Below are 20992 nucleotides of genomic sequence, written 5' to 3' on the forward strand. Positions count from 1 at the left end.
TGTCTGCGGGCAGACCCTCAGCTCTGTTAAGCAGCATACAGTCTGCTCTAGGGATACAGCCTGAGCCACCCTGTTAAGGACAAGACTACAGCTCTGAGGGCACTGGTCTCTCCGTAAGCGCTCTGGGCTTGATGCTGTTGATTTCTTGGTCATTGCAAAGGTACTTTGCTGACTGATGAAATATCTCTCTTTTGAAAACTATATATTTTTTTTTTTTCAAAAGTCATTGTCTAGTAGCCGAAAGAGTAAACTCGCTTTAGGGTATATAGTACCTTAACTGAAGCAGCAGTCCTTATGTCATAGTGGTTAAAAGGTTTAACCCGCTCCCCCAAGTAAATTACAGATCTGTCAAAGTCCCTCGCTGGAGAACAGCACTCGGGTATCAAGCCAGCCTCTTTTCTCTTTCTACCTTCTCGAAAACTTCCTTTTCACTTGAAATATCTCCGCTTTCCAAACATATCAGGTAATGATTCTCCATGCATTCCAGCAGCCCTCTGAGGTACACTAAATGTTTTTTCCCTTCTCTGCAGCAGTCCGATAGGAAGTCTGAGATAGAGAAGTAAAGCAGCTTGCCTAAAATTACACATGGAGTAGTACTGGATCTTATATGCAAATCTGAAGTTCCCCTATCCATGTCCTACGCTCTGACCATCAAACAGAACTGAGCAATATCCACTATGACCTCTAAAGCTAGAATTGGCTAATGCAGGAACAAAAGGAGCGTATTTAAAATATTTATACCATTGTCAAAAGTGTGAGACAATATAAGCACTAAGACAACAAAAATACAGGCTTTCATGAGTTTACAGGGGAAGCATGTGGAAAAAACACATTTCATCTGGCACACAACCCAAAAGAGAAAACGATTGCTTTGAACAGTAGAAAGCTGTCTCAAGGAAATCTAAACCTGCAAACCTACTTTATTTAGGTGGTAACTTTATGGGAAAAAGGCTCAATTTCCTTCCTATACTAAATAATCTATCTTCAGCGACCCATTGCATCCTTCTGTTGGCCCATTCAGTCTGCTGCTGGTGCTGCTCGTTAGTATTGCTCTCCTGCTCCCTCACCCTTGCCAGTGATCAGCTGAGGGCTCCGGGGATGCTGCCGCAGCCGCTGCGCGTGGAGCTGGGTGACGGACTTCCAGGTAAGCCAGAAATCAAACACTCGCTTGCCTTGCGTCAGATACCGAGTTAAGTCCACTGGCAAATCCCAGTAACGCGTACACAGGCTTCAGAGACCGAGGAGAAAAATTCCAATTATAGTCCCTGTCTGATTATACAAGCAGCCATCCGTCTCTCGTTTGGCCTACACCTATCAGTCTTCAGCTTCTCCTGTGCTCGTGTAGTCTCCGTGTACCAAGTAGCTCGGTGGCATTTGTTGTCGATCATTAAAATGACCTGCGCCCCAGCCCTTCATCCAAATGCTGTACTGCCCGAGCGCTCGGAGTGCGCTTAAAAACGAGCGGTTTGGGGAGCAGAGTTACCCAGGCAGATCCTGGTGTAAGCAGAAAATAACAAGTATCGACCTTTTCCCTGAACCACAGGAATGGTACCGTAGAAAACTGAAAGCTTTGTCAAATTGCAGGTCATTCCTTCCTGTACTGTTTTTAGTAAAAGAACTTCCTTTCTCGGTGGCGTAAAAGATTGCAAAATAAAAAAATCTGTCATTCTCTTCCCTCTCCCGCTCCCCCGCCCAAAAATGGAACTCAAACCCCGAAACAATCAAGTATTGGGAAAGTCTGGCTGTATCCCTTTGAATTTCCCCCACATATCGCTTAAAGCACCTAGCTTCAGAAAGGGAAATATATTTTAAAGTGCATTTACCACAGCAATAGTACCAGCACTAAAAGCTTTTCCCCTCATCCCTATTCTCGTCATTTGATGTCTGGGATAGATGAAAATCTCCCCAGAATTCCTCCTCTTTGTACCTTGAAGTCTCAGTGTATCTGCATCTATTTATGACACTGGAAGAAAAGAAATCCAGCGTCACGCATCCTGCTCTGCGCTAAACTCTACTCTGGAGCTTGTTTAGATTTATTGGGCATGAGGATCCAGCATGCGGTATATGTCTATTGGATACTGCATTTAAACAGCCGCTGTGAAATTATATCCCAGTGTATGTGGGGGCGAAGAAACAGGACTAGAGAGAAGAAGCTTCCCCCTCTCCCGGCTCCTCTTCAGTTTGCTCCAGCCACACAGTTCAGTACTTGTTGATCCCAAAGATCCGGACTCCATGAAACTGAGGCAGTTTGGGGATTAGGACGCTCATAAGGGAGATGGTGTTGATTATGAAGTGTATCCGGTCATACTTTGTGTAAAAGCTGGTTAGAAAATACCTGGAAAGGAGAGGGAACAGAGAGAGGGGGAGACTGAATTGTAACACTTGATGGTTTTGTTTCTCAGGACAGCACGTGCAGCAGAAGCCTTGATCGGTACGGGGGCGTGAGGCAGCGCGCCTGCCCCGAAGTACTCACAGGACGATGGGCGTGATGGTCAGGAACTTGCGCGATGCCGTGAACTGCACGCCGTAGTCCATCTGCTCCCAGTGCGTGAGCAGCCGAGCCTTCCCCTGGTCCGGAGTCTCAAAAGGAGTTCCTTTCACGGTATGTAGGAAGATGTACATACTCTGTAGCAAATACAAACGCAGCGTGAAGCACCCACGGTGTTCTCTACGCCCCTCGCCATGCCACCAGAAACATTCAGCTTCAGGAAGAACAGCGCGGTTGTGCGAGCTTGCACCAGCGCGCTGTTCCGCTAGAGGGACGCACCATCGCTGCTGGAAAATGCGCTCCAACTGGCGGCGGCCAAGGAAGCAGCGAGAGTTAGGGAGGAAGGCCGCTAGCCGGGGCTAGCTCAGGCTCAGCTGTTACGCGCGAGGCCTCTTGTTCAGCTGCTGGGCATAAGCCAAGAAGGTGGTGGCAAGATTACAGGGCTCAGATCTCTGGGATCAGGAGATTAGCACGGGCTTGCTCTACCAGGCAACAGCAGCGCTAAATGCTTTCTAAAAAAGCGCTGGTAGAGCGGTAGGCAGTGAGCGTCTGTTACCCCTGATGGTGAGTGAACCTCCTGAAGTGGAACACGAGTCACAGATAAACAGCAAGTGCCTGGCTACATCGGGTGTTTTTTAAGTATAGCCATGGCTGGCCTTTAAACTCCTTTCTGTTCCCAGGACCTAATCGTTTAAGCTGCCAGAGAAGGGGAAGGAGCCGGATGAAAAGCAGGCAGCTTGTGAACTGAGCCCCGAGCAGCTCTGCTTGGGGGTTTTGTGGCGTTTTTTTCCCCGTTAGAGACATCAATAACATGAGGGTCCCCAACGAGGGAGTCATTTTTGTCTCTGGAATATTCTCGGCCTGAGATATTATTTAAAATAAAGGACACAAAATGGATTGCTCCATCTCTGAAGTATTTTCTCCCCCGTGCCTGAGGGTGAACGGCTGCCGAGAGGTCCGCTCCTCAGCCGTAGGACCCAAGCATGCCACGGCTTGCGCGGTGGGCTGGCGGAGGCACAGAAGCGAGCGGTTAAACGGAGCGCGGTTTGCTCCTGCGTGCTAGGGAAGCTGTCGCTGTGCAGCCGCAGCTTTGTCAGGGCACAGCACAGGACGGCGCTGGGCAAACGCAGCAGCTTCTGGCATCACAGAGAGCCCGGGTGCCCTGCGTCTCTCTGCAAGTGCATCTCTCTGCTGCGCACCCTTGCACAGTGCTCTGACGCCCGTTCACTTGGGTACCTGATCCCTTAGAAGGGGAGAATCTGTTCCTGGACTAATCTTTGACTTTAAGCAGAACAAAGTTTGGGTTTTAGCCTTGTTTTCTTAACTCTGATGAGACTGATTGAGATTGTATCAACCGAAGCGAAAACTGTCCTGCCAGTTTCTGTGGCCTGTCACAGCTAGGCCTCTGTTAAGGGGGAGTGACAAAGGGACTTACCCTGCAGGCAAATGAATTCAGTGTCCCCTCTGAGCAGCCTCACCACATGTTTGCTGTCTCATCAGTACCTAGGCTGGATTTAAATATATGACCCAGAGGCAAAGGTGCGGTCTGAGGGGTGAAGGTTGAGTAACTTACCCTGCATCTTTGGAAATACAGAGAAAGGAATTGTTTCAAGAAGAATCTTACTAGCTTGCTCTCAAAAGACCAGCTGGTGCTGAGAGATTACCTCTCCGTGCCCCGGGAAGTCAAGGCAGCCACACTGTTCCCTTACCATGTTGTGGATGATGTTGGTAAGAGTCCAAACCACAGGGACGCTGAAGAAGGGGATGCTCAGGAGGACGACGTGCAGCAGGCCGATTCCAAGGACGTAGGACAACCAGATGCCCCGGCTGTTCATGACCCGCGTGTTGGGATTCACCTCGCTGTGTGCTGTTCCCACGTTCATGTTGGCTCTTGTGTCAGACGGGCACCCCTGAAACTAAAGCGGAGTCAGGTCAGCGCTCGGATCGCGGTAGCCCTCCACCTAAATCACCTGGGGACGCACAGCAGGGCTCGAGCACCCTCCTGCTGTTAAGCAAACCTGAAATCTGTTGTCTGCTATAAAAATCACAAGTCAGTTCACTTCTCTGCACCTCATTATTTCCATTTGCGGCGCTGACGTTTCTGAGGGGAAGCTAAATCCGGGAGCGGCTGAGATTTGGGAATAACGTGTGGGAAGCCCGTCTGTGACAGAAGCTACTTGTGATCTGCCGAAATGTTTTCCTGGAACCAAGAAGTTCAAGGTTCAGTCCCGCGCTTGCCTGACAAGGCTCAAACGAATACTTTTAAGTGCTTTTTAAATCATCATCGCAGTGTTAATCATGGAAGCACGCGGCACATGAAGCTTGTTACGTGTTTATGGGTTCAGCATACCTTAAACTCAAAAAGAGAACACAAGTATTTGCGGAGTGAAGGCACGGCAGCTCTGTATCACCAGATCTCCTAATTAGTTCAACTAAATGAACAGGCTTCTGTGTGGCTCTAGAGGCTTGCTGGTCTCCTGGTCTGGCTTACATGTTTTGCCTTCCAATTTAAGACTTACGAGCAGGGAAAAAAAAAAGTATCAAAAAAATTCCCGCAGAGGGAAGGAGCGAGATTCTTCTTGAGGAACGTAAAAAGTTAGCGATAACAAGGAAAAGTGCATTAGGAGGATATTTCAGTAGCGAGAGCTGCAGAGGGGATGGGAGATGGCTCTTCCCCTACCTGGAAGGAACAGCTGCCACGTAGGAGGAAAGTACGGGGAGATATTTTTCTAAACAATACCAGGAACGTGAGGAAGCGAAACAGCGTCATCCTCTCAGAGCCAGGCTTTGGAGTGGTGCCCTACAGACAGCGCAGGTATCGCAGCGGCTTTTGGGACTGCCGCACCGACAGCGGCAGCAGGTATCGGTCCGCTTTCTGGGAAGACGAGAGCTCCGGTTTACCCGTTTCCGGGGATTACAGGAAACGGCACAAATTAGAACCGCTGTAAAGCTGAACATCTTTACACCGAGATCAGGGAAGTTCTTGCGTAAAATCATCTTTGTCCGTGTCCCAGGGAAATGTAGTTTCGTTAGAGAACGTGGCCTGTCCCTCCTGGTACGGAGGACCCCAAGGCGAGGGCTGTTTCCTGATGTCTAGCCTTGTGTTTTTGTTGCTTTGGTTCCCACAGCTGGACGACGGCGTAGCTGTTCTCTCTAGCTCTCACAGTCTTCGGTCTCAGGAGGCGAATCCCAGCCAGATCCGACATGACGCTCTGTATCTCGCTGCCAGCTGTCTGAGTTCCCTCGCGGAGCTGCTGGGCCTGGCTTGTTTCAGAAGCTGGCGTTCTCCCCTGTTCCTGCCCAGGGCTAGGACGCAAAGCGAACGCTTGACTCCGCAGCTCCTGGGACGCTTGCTGTAACTTCCAAGCCTCTTTCAGCTGCGCCGGCGGCTGTCGCTCGGTGTTGCAGGCAGCTCCGGCGAAGCAGGGCTGCTGAACACATGCTCGCCTACCTCTGCTACCCAGGCGTAAGTCAGGGGGCTTGTATCTGGAGAAGGGTTTTGTTACCAGAAAAGAGGCTCGCAGGTCTGCGGAGCGCTCGTTTTCTTGTCACCTACCTCCTGGGTCAGAGGATATCGGCCGCTGGATATTCCAGAGAAAAGCCTGGAAGCAGGGCTTGGAGCCAGAGTTGAGCACTTCAGTCCTAGCAGGGGGAGCAGCTCCATCCTTAATCTGGTGCAATTCCTAAGGGCTTTCAGAAGGAAGGCTAGGGGTTACGGTGAAGCGTAACATGAGTCAAAAAAGTCGTATTGTTGCAATGATAAAAAAAAAAAAAAAGCCAACACCCCTGTGGAATGCATAAACAGGAGCGCTGTTTGCCAGACATTGGAAATAATTCTCCTAGATATTGGTAAGGCCTCAGCTAGAATACTGTCCAGTTCTGGGAGGAGCTGGAGGGAGTCCAGGGGAGAGCAGTGAGAATGAGCAGAGGTGTAGGAAAACCATGACCTGCAAGGACAGACTGAAGGAAACGGGTTTGTTTAGTCTAGAGAGCGCTGGAGAGAGGCGTGAGGAATTGTCCTCCAGCGCTTAACAGAGAGCTGCGCCGAGAAGGGAGACAAATTGCGCGGCGGAGTTAACTGCACGACTGGGGCTCGGGGCGCCGCGGTAATGCAGACGGACTGATGCTGGAACGGACTGCCGCGGAAAGCGAGCGGCGGTCTCGCCGGAGGCTGTAACGTCGAGTTTATAAGCAGTTCAAAAGTGAAGATGCCTCTTTGCAATGGGGGGCTGAGGAGGCGGCCCCCTCAGGACCCTCTTTTCTTGCAATGGTGCTGTCACCCAAGGGCTAGGGAAGCGGGCAGACCTTCCCGCGCGCCCTAGGGCTGCTCCCCGCCACGGGAGCACAACCAAGAGTGTCATTTTCAAAAAGTCATGAGCAATTTTTACGTGCTCCCCTCTGCAAACGAGGGCTGTTGCGAACCTGCAGCTGGGTGGCAACGGGCCAAACTCGGAAGCCGTACGTGAAGCAATTCTCCTCCCTGTGCCTCAGCCTCCTCGCTTGGAAAAACGAGGATCAGACGGGTGAAGTGCCAGAACGTGCAGGAAGTTAATTCGTTCTCGCAAGAGAGAGACGGAGATGTCAAGCGTTGGGTCCTACGCCGAGGAGGGTTCTGCGCGCTTCTCCAGTTCTGCCCTTCCCACCTTAAAAACATCTCATCTGCGAATCTTTTCCCTTCCTGAACCGGTGTTTGCGGCCCTTGCCCAAGCTCTGGGCTCGCTTGGGATTGCGCACGCGGCTCTGCGCAGCGTTGCAAAAGCCTGGCTGAGGGAGCGCGAGTTCTCAAAGCTCCGATCCCTACCCCCATCCCAGATCCCGTGTTTGTTTTCTGATTTTACACCCGGGATTTGTTCACCTGCAGGAAAAACAAGGCAAAACACAACAGCGGGAGGAACTCCAGCTCCCCCCCGCAGCAGCTGGCCGCGAAGCTCCGCTTTCCCAGTTGTGCAGTGGTTTTTCAGGACAGAAAAGTTTTCATGTTTCACCAAACGGAGTGTGAAGGTCGGGACTGCGCTGACGTTGGACGGTGTCCGTCCAAGGAGGGGAAAAGTAACTGTGGTCAGAGGCAAACGGCAGGCTGCGATGAAGCCGAGCCCTTCCTCTGCCCGATCCTTCGTGTCCTGCTCCCGACTTCCCGCCCGCCAGCTCCCTGGCCGCAGCTCTTGGGAAAGACGCTCGTTCTGGGGCTCAGGGCGGGCATGGGGGCTGCCAGCTCGGCATCTCCCCGCTTCTGAGGAAAGGGGAAACCAAACGCCCTCAGCAGCTTCCCCGCTGGCTTTGCCATCCATCCACCGCCGGAGGACCCGCAACCTCCGACTGCAGCCGCCCGCCAGCACCCCGAGGCGCAGCTCGGCCCCTTCCCACCTGGGCTTTCGCCCCCGGGGGAGCGTGACCGCGGCTGTTCCCGTCCCCTCGCGCTTCAGTGGCGCTCGGCAGCGACGTCGCTCATCCCGCAGCCCTTCCCCGGGATGCCGTGGCATCGCGCCCCACACCCGGCACCCCGTTCCATTGCGGGGACTTCATCCCGGCCAGCGGAGGGAAGGAGGGCTGCGGGTCCTTATCTCGGTCGATCTTCCTGAGCGTTCCCAGAATCCAAGCAATTACGGTCCCAGGGAGCCGCCAGGAGCCGAGATCCCTGTCGCTGGCAGCAACGGCAATCGCCGTCTCCCAAGCAAATAAATATTTTAAACCCTTCTTTGCAAGATGGCATCAGCGTTTGAACCAGAGCACCGAGTACATCAAAGACGTTGGCAAACACGGCGGTGCTTAGAGGCAGCCGAGAGGTGAGGGAGCAGATCGTTAGGCTGGCCCTCTCGTTAGGCTAGACTTCTCCTTAGGTTAGCCTAGTGTTAGGCTGGCCCTCTCCTTAGGTTGGCCTCTCGTTAGGCTGGCCTTCCCATTAGGTTCGCCCTCTTTTTAGGCTAGACTTCTCCTTAGGTTAGCCCTCTCCTATTGTTAGGCTAGCCCTCTCGTTAGGTTGGGGAGGGGTCAGACCAGGACGGTGCTGCCTGGTGTCCCGGTCCGGCCCGGAGCCGCGGGTGGCCTTCACCCCGCCAGAGCTGCCCGGTTCCCCCGCGGGCGGGCGGCCCGCAGCCGGCGGAGCGGGGAGTGGGGAGCGGGGCCTCCCGGGGGTGGGAGCGGGGCCGCCGGGGCTCTGCCTCCCCCTCGGCCTTTTCCGCCGAACTCCGAAAGCTTCGAGGCGCGGGGACGCGGGGCCTTGGCTCCCCCGGGCGCCGCGGGGCCCGGACCCCGCTGCCCTCCGCACAAGGACCCGGCTCTCGCTGCGCTGCGGGGTCCGTGACGGCGGGGACCCCCCCGCCCCCCCCGCCTCCATCTCAGCAGCCGCTTTTTTCTTTTTGTCCGTTTTTTTTTCTTCCCTTTTTCGGGACGGGCCCACCCGAGGCCCCTTCCCCGCTCCCGCTGCCCCCGCCCGCGGGCCCGGAGCGGGGCTCGGCCGCCGCCTGCAGCCGGGGAGGGGGCGAGGCCTCCGGCTTGGGCCCGCCGGGCTCCGGGCCGGCCCCGTACCCCCGGCAGAGCCCGGAGAAGAGCCGCACGCCCCCGGCCCGCACTCACCGCTGCTCGGCCCGGTTCGGCGGGGCCGGGGCTCTCTCCGTCGCGTACCCCGCCGCCCCGGCTGCGCTCCCGGCGGGCACCTCGGCGCGGCCCGCCCCGCCACCGCGGCACGCCGGGAGCTGTAGTCCCGCCAGCCCCGGGCACCGGCCTCCCTCCCCGGGAGAGGCCGCCGGTCCCGGGGCCGTGCTTACCGGGCAGGAGCCGCTTTAGGAGCGGGGTGCCACCCTGGGGAGGGTCCCCTGCTGCCCTGCGCTGGTGGCCGGTGGCTCCGCTGGCCACGGGGGTCCCACCACAGCCCTCCCTGAGCCGGGGGGAACGGCCCCGGGAGGGCGCTGGGGGCTGCGGCCACCCCGCTCTGCGCCCTGGGGGGGCTCGGACCCAGCCGGGTGCTCCCTTCCCAATGGGAAAACCTCCTCAGCAGGCGTTGTGCGAGCAAGGAGCAAGCTGGGCAGGCCGGCAGCGGGACAGCCGGCCAAGGTCAGGGGCTGGGAGCGCAGGATTCCTGCGCTGGAGCGCGGGGGGGAGACCATCTGGCCCCGCTTTTGTTTGCACAGCGATCAAAGCTAACAGCGTGGTGCTGCCACGGCCCCTCGGTGCGCGCAGCCATCTGTGCCGGGCTTTGTGCGCCAGCCGCCGCCAGCTCTCCCGCCCGGCAGCGGCTCAGGCCGCAGCGCTGTCGCCCAATGGCGAAGACGCTTTGTGCCCCGAACCCCCTGCCCGGAGCCGCGCTGGGGTCCCGGGGCCGAGCAGAGCCCCCGGCCCTGCCTGCGGAGCGCGGCAGCGCGGTGCTCCCCGGCTGCCCGCGTGGCGCAGGCAGCTCTGCCGGTGCCGCTCACAGCCCCCGGCCTTGCACGGCCGCTTCCAGCCCTCCCTGCCCGCTCGGCAAGGCTCATTCGTGGGGTTTGGGTTTCGGCCCGGGGTGGGTTCGCAGCGCTGCTTTGCACGGAAGAAACCGAGGATTCCCCCGGCGCTCCCCGCAGGCGGGGGCCCCCGCGCCAGCGTCCCCGCGGGGCTCCCAGGCCGGGTTCTGCACCCTGACCCTGTGCGCGTCCATCTGCCCCCGGCACCTGCGGCGCAACCGGCTCCAGGCCTGAGCCGGCTCTCGGCGGGCGGCTGTGTGCCGGCTGGGCACGGCCAGGGCACGGAGGCCCTGCCGGCTGCCAGGGCCGGGGCTGCCCGGGGGCCACGTGTGGGCACCGTGCTGCTGGCAGGGCCGTGGCTGCTTCCCGGAGCCAGAGCTCCCCAGCCGCTGCTCCCGGAGGGCCTTGAGCAGCGCGGCGGGCGCCCGCACGGTGAAAGCAGCTGCAGGGCCACCGACGGGCTCTGCGGCCACCGGCCAGGCGGACCCAGGCCCTGCCCAGCCTCTCCTCTCCGGCGTGCCCTTGCCAGCGGGGCGAGGTGCAGGGATGCCGGCGTGCGGAGGCGGGGGATCCCGCGGGAGCCGGCCCTGCTTTGCAGGAGAGCCACGCACGCACGGCAGGCTCTATTTTTATCGCCGCTCCTGCCTGACTGAGCAGCTCCCTCTGCGCGGTGACATCTAATTTAGCAGCTTCCCTGCACCCCGCTGACTCCGCACGTGAGGGGGAAGCACAATGCGACAGCTATTTTTAACCGCCCATAAATATTAATCCCTCTCGGTGATGCAGCAGGCAGCCTCTCGCTGCCGGTGCGAGCGCGGGGCGGGGGGGACACCCGCTCCCTGGGCTCCTTGGACTGGGTTCGCCCACCCAGGGAACCCTGGCACCGGGGGCAGGGGGTTCCCCGGGGGGGATCCGGCCCCATCCGCAGCCCGGGCCGGCAGCTGCCTGGAGCAGCGTTTCCCCCGTGCTCAGCGGGGCTGTGCCCACGTGGATCCCCAGGCCTCGCTCACTCCCCCGTGCTGGGGGGCCCTGCTCCCCTCCCGCTCTCCCGGGCTGCCGGTCCCACTGCCCGGTCGATACCGGCTATATTTAGTGCCGTGATGGCGGCAAGGAGCCAGTGCTGGCTATTTTTAGCCGTCCCTGCCGTGGCTGCAGCGGGGAAGGGTCCGTGCGGGGTCGTGCTGCACTGCAGGTGCTGGGATTTTGGGCTGGCGGGGGCCGTGTCCCGGCACGTGGGAGCCCCGCGGGGTCTCTGCCCGCTGCCGCGGTGGCCGCGACCCTCCGCCTCCCTGGGTCCCACCGTGGGCTGGGGCTCGCCGAAAGCTCGGGCACCCCCAGGCCCCTGCCTGCCGCCTCGGCCCCTCGATGCCCGCAGGCCCCGTCCCGCGGCAGGCGCCTGCATCACCCGGAGCCGGCCCCATGCTGCCGCAGCCCCAGCACCGCTCCCGCTCCGTGCGCGGCTCCCGGCAGCACTGGGACCGGTGATGGGCAGCGCAGGGCCTTGCCGCTCCCCAGCCAAACAGGGAGACACCAGCAAGGGTGCCCAAGAGCCCGTGGCCGCCCGGCTGCTGCCTGCCCGACTCCCGGCCGCGTCCCAGGCCGGCGCTGCCTGGGTGACCCCGTGCCCCAGCCCGGCGTCGGGCCTGGCTCGCGTCCCAGCCCCAGCGACCTGACGGGCCGGCGGGACCCTCCTGAGCCCCTCTGGACCACTGGCCCCGGCGCAGGAGGCGATCGGTGGCTTCCCCGGCACGTGCTGACCCTCCGCCCTGGCAAGCCCTTGCCACAGAGGTGCGGAGCCCTGGAGCAGGCCGGGCTCCCGCTGCGCCGCCAGCTTTGCCCGGGCCCCGGCCCCTCGGCCTGGCCCCAGCTGGAGGGCGGGGGTCCCCCGGGGAGCGCGGGGGTCCCGGGGGAGCGGCTGGCTCCGGCCCTGCCTGCCCGCACCTCTCCCGTCAGGTTTTGTTCTCCTAATTGAGCCGAGATCCAGGCCAGGCGCCTCGTAAACGGTTTATCCTCCCTGAGCAGCGGGAGAATGTCGATGCGCAGGGCCGGGCTCTCCCTCTGAGGAGAACTGGGGATGGGGCGTGGGTGGCCGCCGCCATCCTCGCTGTGGCATGGCGGGGGCACGGCCCTCGGCCCCGGTGTCTCGGTGTCCCGGTGTCTTGGTGTCCCGGTGTCCCAGTGTCCTGCTGCCCCGGTGTCCCGGTGTCTCGGTGTCCCGCTGCCCCGGTGTCCTGGTGTCCTGGTGTCTCGGTGTCCTGGTGTCCCAGTGTCTTGGTGTCCCGGGGTCCCGGGGTCCCTGCGGGGAACAGCCCGGGCCCTGCCCGAGCAGCGGGCACCGGGGCGGGGGGGCCCGGGCGGGGCAGCGGGAGCCCTCGCCCCGCTCGGTGGCTCCGGACGCACCGGGGCCCGGCCCGGTAACGGCGGCCGCTCTCCATGGTCCTGAGCCGGCCCCTCCGGTGTCCCGGGGCGGCGGGGCCACCCGCGGCACAGAGCCCCTTGCCCAGCCCAGCGAGCCCCGGCCCGGGCAGCTCGGGGCTGGGCTGGGGGCCCGCTCGGGCCCCCCGGAGACCGGCTCCTGCCCGCCCTGCTGCCCGCCGCGGCTCCGGTTTCCCCGGGTAAGCGATGCCGGTGCCGGGCGGGGAGGCTGCGGGCGGGAGGGGGGGACCTCGGCCCCGCGGGGCTGGGGAGGGGGCGGGGGCCCCGGGGCAGAGACGGGGGGTGCGCAGCGCTCGGGGGGGCCGCGGCGGGGCGGCGGGCGTGGAGCTCCCCGGGAGGCGCTGGCGGCGGCTGCCCCGGCCCCGGGGGTCCCGGTAACTCCTCGCCGGGTCTCCCCGGATTCCCCCCCCCCCCGCCCCCAATTCCCCGGGGCTCCGCTCCCGGGGCAGAGCCTCTCCCGCGGGGCGGGGGGGGGCTGGACGGGGGCCGGCTGCGGGGCCGGGGGGGCTCGGCGCTGAACGGCCCCCCCCCACGGCGGGGCGGGCCGGGGGCGGGGAGCCCCGGGGAGGCCCGGGCGGAGGATCCCGCCCACCGGCCCCGCCGCCGCCGCCGCCGCCGGCTCCGGGCCCGCCGCGCTGCGCGGGGCGCGGCCGCTCCGGCCCCGGGGCGCGGGGCTGCGAACCGCAGGTGAGTCCGCACCGGGACCCCCCCGGCCCGGGCAGGGCGGGAGGCGGCGGCGGGGGGGGTGGCGTCCCCGGCAGCGCCGAGCTGAGCCGAGCTTCCCCCGGGGAAGCACCGGGGCTTCCCTCGCCCGGAACGCCCCCGGTGCCGAGCGGGGCCGGGGGGATCCCCGGGCATCCCCGGCTGCGCTGGGCGGACGGCGGGTCCTGGTGCCCGCACAGCCCCGCCGCGGGCAGCCCCGCCGGCCCCCGGGCACCACAACCGCGCTCCCCGGGGCTGCCGGCGACCCCCGGGGTCGGGCCGGGGGACCCCCGTGTCCCGCTGCGGGCTGGGGACCCCGGCGCTGTGGCAGGGGGCTGGCTGTGCCCCTCCTCGCTGCGGTGCGTGGTCCCGAGCGCCGTGGCTGGGGACCACCCGAGCCCTGGCGGGGCCCAGGAGAGCCGCATCGCACCCGCGGGGGTCCCCCGGACAAAGCACCCCCTGTCCCGGGGCACCGGCTCCCGGCCCAGGCCGGTGGCTTCCCCGCGGTGCCCGGCCCCGCACTCACCCCCGGCAGCGGGAGGGGGCTCCCCGGGCTGCTTCTGGCAGAGCTGGGGGCCCCGTCCCCCTCCCCGCTCCGTGCCGGCCTGGGGCCGGGTCCCTGGTGCCCTTCGGCCGCTCTCGGTCCTGGTCCCCGCTTGGGGACCTCGAGGAGCCGGGGGAGCCGGTGGCGCAGGGGTCGGCTCCGCACTGGTGTGACCTTGGGGTGTTTCGGCACGGTTGGGCTGCGTTAGGGTGCCCGGCGGTCAGGGTGCTTGCCCAGGCTGCGCTGCCAGGGCCACCCTTGGGTGGGCACCTCTGCCCCTCGCTGGGGAGCCCCGGTCGGCCCCCAGGAGCGGGTTTGCCGCGGGCAGGGAGCTCCAGGGAGCGGGGGGAGGTGGGCGCAGCGGGCAGGCTGGCCCGGGAGCACAGGGCTTTGGCAGCACGGAGCTTTACCTGACGGGGTGCCACGGGCCGCCCTTTTACGCCGGTGTCTAATCGTGGGCTGGCGGGAGAGCACCCGTGTCCTGCCTCGATGGCTCCGCCGCCGCGGCCCTGGGGGACGGTCTGGGGCCCCTGGACGTGGCGGGACCCGCGGCTGGGAAAACCGGGCAGCGCGCTCGCAGGGCTCGGACACGGCCCTTATCTGCTGCCACCACCCTGGGAACTCGCTACGCGCTCAGCTCCAGTGAATTTCCTTTTTCTGTTTTTGTTTCTTTCCTGCTGACGTTTTTCCCCTCCGGAATAAAGGGCTGGATGGGGACCATGGTTACAGGGTGGTGTGGGCAGCTGGGCCCCATGGCCGGAGGGGCAGCGGGCAGGGGCCAGCGGCACCCAGCCACCCGCCTGCGCCCGTCCCCTCAAAAGGGAAAACCCCAGCGTGTGCCTGCGTCTGCCCCGGGCGCTGCGGGGAGCGGAGCCGGGGAGCGGGAACCTGCTCTGCCTCTGCCCACACGTGTTTTCCATCACGTTCCCCGGGGGCTGCCTGGGGCGAGCGGCTGCTTGCCTGGAGCCAGGGCTCGCCCGCCGGCGCGTCCCGCCGGCCGCCGCTGCAGGGTGTATCGGCCTTCTGCGAGCGAGCGATCAAACCGCCCGTGACCTTGGCAGGGCGGGAGCTCACCCCCGCCTCTGGCTCAGCCCGAGCCGTCTCCACTTGTTACAGCCCAGCTGCCGGCACGCGGGAGACGTGCCCTTGCTCGGCCCCTTGGGCCTGATCCTGCCGCGCAGGAGCCCTGAGCGAGGCCGCCGATGGTAGAGGATGAGGGGATGCGTGAGCCGTGCCAGCTGGCCCCGTCCCTGTCCCCATCCCCGTCCCCGTCCCACGGCCAGGCTGCACTGGGGCAGGCGCGATGCTCGCAGCTGGCACGGCGGCGCTTCTGCCTCTTGGCGCCCCTGGTCTGATGCTGTCCCCTTGCTGTCTCCACCTCAGATGCACCGACTCCAGCTGAAACCACCGCGGGCGAGAGCCGCCAGGCCGGCGGCCGCATGATAAAGCCGGCGCAGCACCATGCCTGCGGCAGGGAGGGTCCTTCTCCGCTCGGTGACCATGTGGCTGCTCCTGCAGAGCCTCCTCCTCCTGGCCTCCTGCCTCCGCTCGGCCGCTGCGTTTCCCAAGGGCTGCTACCCCTCGGAAGAGGAGGGGCTGAAGACCTTCCGCTGCAGCAACGCTCAGCTGACCGAGGTCCCCAGGGACATTCCCAACGACACCAACAAGCTCTACCTGGACTCCAACCGAATCCCCTTCCTGCCCCGCGACGCCTTCCGGGACCTGCCGCTCCTGCTGGAGCTGGATCTGTCCCACAACGCCATCGTCAGCGTGGAGAGCGGGGCTTTCCGGGGCCTGGCAGAGCACCTGCACTCTCTGGACTTGTCTTCCAACAGGCTGGTGTCGGTCAGCAAAGACACCTTTAGCAACCTGAAGGCCAAGGTCAACCTCTCCAACAACCCCTGGCTGTGTGACTGTCAGCTGCAGGAGCTGATCCGCACGGTGGACCTGGCGGCCGGCTCCTCAGGAGGCATCGTGTGCGACTCCTCCACGCAGGAGGAGCACGTCGGCAAAGCTTTCCTGCAGGTCATCGCCGACACGGACTTCTGCAACGTCTACAAAAAGACCACGGACATCGCCATGCTGGTCACCATGTTCGGCTGGTTCGCCATGGTGATCTCCTACCTGGTCTACTACGTGCGGCAGAACCAGGAGGACGCCCGGCGGCACCTGGAGTATCTCAAGTCCCTGCCCAGCAAGCAGCGGAGGTCGGAGGAGTCGTCCACCATCAGCACCGTGGTGTGAGGCACTGGCATCCCGCAGGAGGCGGGGACCCGCGGAGCCGAGGTTGCCGTGGCTGCAGGAGCTGCCACGAGCCACCGTCATCGCACAGAAATAGCCACGGATTCGTTCTGTTCTCCTCGGGGAAGCGGCGTCTGGCAGCGGGAGCCACGGCCAGCGATTATCGGCACCGAGCACAGGGCAGCCACGGCATCCGCCCGCTGCCTCTGCGTTACGAAGGACCGGAGAGACCCCGAGCATCCCCCCGGCACGCGGCCGTTGCTCCGACCGACCTGGACATTCAGACTTCATTTCAAAGTTTTCTATTTCCTTTGCAGAGATCCCTTGGGGCATTAACGAAATCAGTTTTAATCCCTCCCCGGCTTACCCTCGGCTGCCGAGGGCTGTTCCCGGCAGCGCGGGGCAGCCTGGGCCTGGCTCCCTGCCTGGATGGGCAGCGGGCAGGGCTGGGCCGCGGGGAGGAGCGGTACGGCCGCGAGGCCAGTGCCCTGCCAGGTCACTGGCCCCGGGAGGGTCACGGGCTGTGACCCCCAGCCCGGCGGGACCAAAGGACAGGGCGGGAGGTGGGGATGCATCGGTTGGGAAAGGCAAGCGGCAGGTCTGGGCTGCCCCGCTCCAGCTCCCGTCTCAGCCCCCGCTGCTCCCCGCTCCCTTCCCGGCACCCCCAGGCCAGGCAGAGCGAGGGGCTTGGGGGGCCCCACTGGGAGAGGGGGTGGCTGGGGGGCAACCCCAGCACCTTCCCCCTTGGAGCGCAGCGTTCCTGGAAGAAGCAAATGGGAAATAAGAAGGAAATGGGAAATGAGCTCCCCTGGGGCTGAGCCAAGGGATGCGGGTGCTGATGGAGGGGAACCGAGGGGGCCCGGCGGTGGGTCCAGCCCTGCTGGGATGCCGGGGGGAGCGGGTTTCCCCTCGGTGCTCCCCGGGGACCACACGGGTGGGTGTAGCACCCCTCAGCAGCCTGCTCCCATCTGGTGCCAGAGGAGAGCTCCCACCTCTCGTGCAAGGACTCACAAACTGCCGACCGGTCACTGTGACAGCAAGCGGGGAAGGAGGGAGCCGCCGCGGCTCCGCTGCCCTCTCCCCACTCCCACGCTGCTGGCAGGAGCCTGAATCTCCCCTAAAATGCCCCAACGTCCCTTCTTGACGCTTCCAGTATCGGGCTGCAGGTTCCTGGTGTCGGTAGGTAGAGGCGAGGCCGGGGCGCCGGGGATGGCGTGGGTGGGGGTCGGTGCCCACGTTTGGGCACACGGGGTCCAAGCGGCGACTCAGAGCAAAGCCAGAGCAGACCCAGACTCTTCCAACCGAGCGTCTGGTCCCTGAGAGAGCTGGTTTTGATGGTTTTGCCCTTTTTTTAAACCAACTGAAGCTAAATTGCCTTAATTCACCAAGAGCACCAACCAAAGCTGCTTGAACATCCCCTGTGCCAGGCCAGAGCCGGCTCCGGCCGGCCCGGTGCAGCGGGGGCTTATTGCCAGGACCAACTTCGGACCCTGGTGCGGGCAGCGCGTTTCGGCGCAGGCAGGGGTCCGTCCCCTGGCTGCTGCCCATCCTCCCGTGCCCCGGTGCCGGTGGGAGCTGTGGGACGGAGCTGGCCGGGAGCGGCACCCACGCCCTTCCACAAGTGCCTACTTTCCCAGCGCAGACCAGGGGCTCTGCAACGCACAAGCGCCTCAGTCCCAGCTCCGACCCCGGCGTCCCCCAGGCCCGCAGCCCCACGGCAGCTCCCCCCCACCCCATACAACCGGCTGCGGGGAAAAGGGGCTGGGGGGGACCGGACCGAGCCACCGCGAGCAGCTGCACCATGCCCGCGGCGTGCGGGGACACCTGGGACCGTCTGACCCAATGTGTTTTGTTTAAGGGACCTTTTACGTTCTTACTTTATACGACAATAAAGTTGGCTTTTACTTGGGAGCCCGTGCCCGGCGTCTGCTGGTGTGTGCGTCCGCGGGGGGCACGGGGTGCTGCTCCCACGGCAGCTGCGGCTTTGGGCGGTGGCGGGTGGCATCCCCTCGTGCCGGGGCCACTCCGGTCCTCGGTGACGCAATGGCTGCAAGGGAAGGACGAAGGGCGTCCGCAACACTCGATGTCTTCCCAGAGCCACATCCCGCTCTGCTGGGTGCTCCCGGGCTGGCGCTTTCGGAAACACGATACTTGGTCCCTCCGGTAACCCTGCCGTCGCCTTCAATAAATGAACACGCTGCAGCCTGGCTCCTGCAAGCGCGGCTCAGGTCACTGGCACGGTGCCGGTCCCCGAGCCTGGGGAGCAGTTTGCCGGGGCCCAGCTCCGCTCCCTGCCCTCCCATCCCCACTGGACCAGACCCGGGCACTGTGCGGCACACGGGGCAGGGAGCACGACGGCTGGGAGGGACAAGCCCTTCCCGATGCCCCTGGTCCCCGCAAGCAGCCTCTTCGGTCACGGCATCCGCAGCGGCCCCGTGCTGGTTTGCCGGCATCTTTTCCTGCGCGGTGCACGCCGAAGCGTGGTGCTGCGGAGGGTGAAACCCAGGACCTAACGTGGAGCGACAGCTCCCGCTCGCGGGACATTAACCTCGTTTGTCACTCGGCTGTCTCCAGACGCAGCGCGGCATGGCGCGGCCGTGACAGCCCGCAGACCCCGGGCTCCTGAGCAGATGGCTGCCGTCCCCCGCCCCAGTTGGCTCCCCGGGGACCCTCCTCCTGCTGCCCTGGGAGCAGCTGGGGAGGGCTGGGGGGTGCAGCAGGACAGGCGGCCCTGCTGCCACCCCGTCCGCAGGGCTGTGGCTCCCCGGGGTTTTGCCGGTGTCTCCCCACGGAGCTGGATAACCCCGAGCCCCCAGGGACTCCGGGGAGGTGGCTCTGAGCCGCTCCGAGCCGTGAGTCGGCCGGGGAGGGGACAACCGCAGCGGCGATAGCAGCCCCGTGGCCGGGGAATCGCACGAGGTCCCCTGAGACCGACCCCGACCCCGACGCAGGTGGCTGCTCTCCGGGACCCCGGCGAGGGCTTGTGGCAGGGCCAGCACTGCTGGGTGTCCTGGCAGGTCTCGTCCCCAGCTCTGTCCCCTCCTGCATCATAAAAACCTGCAGTAAGCTTCGGGAAGGTAACGTGGCCTGGGACGGGCTGAATTGCAGCAGATTTATGCCGTTAGCGATGCTGGGTGTTTAATCAGGTGTTGCAGGGATGGGGAAGAGCAGAAAACCGGGATTACGTGACTATTTGCAGGAGGCGCCTGCGGCCGAGCCGGGGTGTCGGAGGGGTCCTGGGGGCATCCAGCCAAGCACAGGAGGACTGGGGCCGGCAGCCTGCCAGGCGCCTTGGGCGGCTCAACGTCCCAAGGGGGGATCGTTCGCATCTCACTGTTCACTCTCCAGCGGCAAGCTGCTGCGGGCAAACTCCTGCCGGGGAGCTGGGAGCCGGCGCTCGGCGGCGGTGGGTACGGAGGGCTCAGCGTTAAAGTCAACACTTCAAGCGAGGAAATAAAATAATCCATTTTAGTACTGCATTTCTGGGTAATTCGTTTCCTGATGTACTGTAGATTTATCTGCTGGGATCAGCAACGGGAGAATTAGCAGCGTGACCTCCTTCTGTACCGTTCCAGCACGCTGGTATCTCTGTTATTGACTTCAAGGCGCCCTGCCCACCCATGCCGGGCGGGTAATTAACCGGCCTGCCCGGGGAGGGCCGTTCCTCCTCTCCAGGATGGAGGAAAATGTGTCACCGGGGCGAGATTTAAGAACTGGGTCCTCGCTGGTGGTGACGCCTCTTCTGCCCGCCTGGCCCTGAAACCCCGCCGGGAGCCTGGGGACGAAGTGAGGCTCCCGGGGAAGCCAGGCTCCGCGTCGCAGCCGGCTCCGCTGCCGGGCGGCCTGGCTGCGGGTCCGTCCTTGCAGCAGCGCCGACGGAGGCTCTGCTCCGGGCTGGGGGCGAGCATTTGCTTTCGCAGGGGCGTGTGTTTTAGAAGAAAGGTAGAGCAATGTTTTTCTCAGCCCGTGAATGAAGCGTGTTCAGCAGTCGCAGCCCCAGACTGCATCCTGAACTTTTAACTGATTAGATTTAGAAGAGGGAAGGAAGGATGTCTAATTGTTTAATTTCCACAATTATAAAAATATTTAGAAATAATTAGAACTGATGGCAGCAATTACACTGTGATTAAAGCTGGTCTACACTTCATCAACGGCCCTTCAGTTATGGAGCCTTATTTATTTATTTTCACCACAAAAAATCCATTTACAGTGGCATTGCTGCCAATAATGAATCATACTTATTCACTGCCTGCAAAGGACTCATTAATCCGATGATGTTGCTCGTTATAGGAACGGTGCTGCGCAGAAAATGTGGTCACTGGACTTCGGCAAGAGGAAATTTAATTTCAGCGGATGGGAAACCGAAGCAGAGCTAAAAATCACAACATCTCTTCCCGTGTGTATGGTTAAGAGCTCAGTGTCTGAGCCAGCCGCACGCTCCCCTCCTGACTCACCGTTAATTCTCCCTCCTGGCCCTCGTGCGAGCCGGGATCGCTGGGCAGAGGGATCGTTGCTCCGGTTGCCATTTTTTTAAGATGAGGTTGTGCCTGGTAATAAAAGACGGGGACCTGCAAAGCTTCCCCTCCCAGAGGGAAACGTCACCTTTCCAGGCACTTCTCCTGCCTCGGCGGGAGACGCGGGGCCGTCGGCGTCCGTGGGCTGGGGCGGGTGCTCGTGTCCATCCCGTCCTCCCGTGGGAGCACCGCCGGGCCGGGTGCTGCGGCTGCGGCACCCACCACCGGCCCGCGGCCTTGCTCCACGCCAGGATTTAGGTGCCAGAAAGCAGCACGTGCTCTTTTTTTTTTTTTTCCTCCGGTTCCAGTTCAGCAGAGCACTTGAAAATATGCGTAATTTTATATAAACGATTGGTCCCATCGAGGAATTCGCCGCGGCTGCCGTACCTAAATAGACTCTGCCTTTCACAAAAGGCTCCCTCGGCTCCCAGCCGTTGGCTTTGACTCAGCAAAACAGCCGATCCCCTTCGAGCACGACGTCCCAGCCCTCCTCCCGCCTCCACGAGAGCGCAGCCGCACGTGGGATTTCATCTCTCCTAACGCACGGCCTCGTCGAGGCCCAGAGCCGCATCCCGGGATGTCCCCGTGCCACCCAGCCCAGCGCACCTGCAGTGGCCGCTGGGCGTTCCTGGGG

At 62.9% G+C, this 20992-nt stretch overlaps 2 protein-coding genes and 1 long non-coding RNA gene across 8 annotated transcripts; 2 read left to right on the forward strand and 1 right to left on the reverse strand.

Annotated features, from left to right (window-relative positions):
• Positions 1–786: 786 nt before the first annotated feature.
• Positions 787–9479, reverse strand: ORMDL3 (ORMDL sphingolipid biosynthesis regulator 3). Of its 6 annotated transcripts, none has more exons than XM_087769881.1 (5): positions 9062–9140; positions 4507–4688; positions 4198–4404; positions 2474–2625; positions 787–2335 (listed from the first exon to the last, which is right to left on the reverse strand). In XM_087769881.1, the coding sequence occupies exons 3-5, from the start codon at positions 4369–4371 to the stop codon at positions 2200–2202; spliced, it is 462 nt and encodes a 153-aa protein (XP_087626007.1). In that variant the 5' UTR covers positions 4372–4404; positions 4507–4688; positions 9062–9140; the 3' UTR covers positions 787–2199. The 6 variants fall into 6 exon arrangements, with proteins under 6 accessions (XP_087626007.1, XP_087626004.1, XP_087626008.1 ...); XM_087769878.1 differs by lacking the exon at positions 4507–4688 and adding an exon at positions 6045–6178 and having other exon boundaries at positions 9062–9135; XM_087769882.1 differs by lacking the exons at positions 4507–4688; positions 9062–9140 and adding an exon at positions 9253–9479.
• LOC148054242 (uncharacterized) lies at positions 1006–3385 on the forward strand. Its single transcript, XR_015707415.1, has 3 exons — positions 1006–1144; positions 2403–2602; positions 3169–3385. It is a non-coding gene; the product is annotated as an uncharacterized LOC148054242 (long non-coding RNA).
• A 3483-nt stretch (positions 9480–12962) lies between the features above and the next one.
• On the forward strand, positions 12963–15847 carry LRRC3C (leucine rich repeat containing 3C). The gene is made up of 2 exons (XM_087770140.1): positions 12963–13044; positions 14987–15847. Exon 2 carries the CDS (start codon positions 15065–15067, stop codon positions 15845–15847), a length of 783 nt encoding a protein of 260 aa, XP_087626266.1. The 5' UTR covers positions 12963–13044; positions 14987–15064.
• Positions 15848–20992: the final 5145 nt, after the last annotated feature.

This window comes from Nipponia nippon, unplaced genomic scaffold, assembly GCF_047370975.1.
Source record: "Nipponia nippon isolate SJK-2023a ecotype South Korea unplaced genomic scaffold, ASM4737097v1 scaffold_32, whole genome shotgun sequence".
In the NCBI taxonomy this organism is placed as follows: domain Eukaryota; kingdom Metazoa; phylum Chordata; class Aves; order Pelecaniformes; family Threskiornithidae; genus Nipponia; species Nipponia nippon.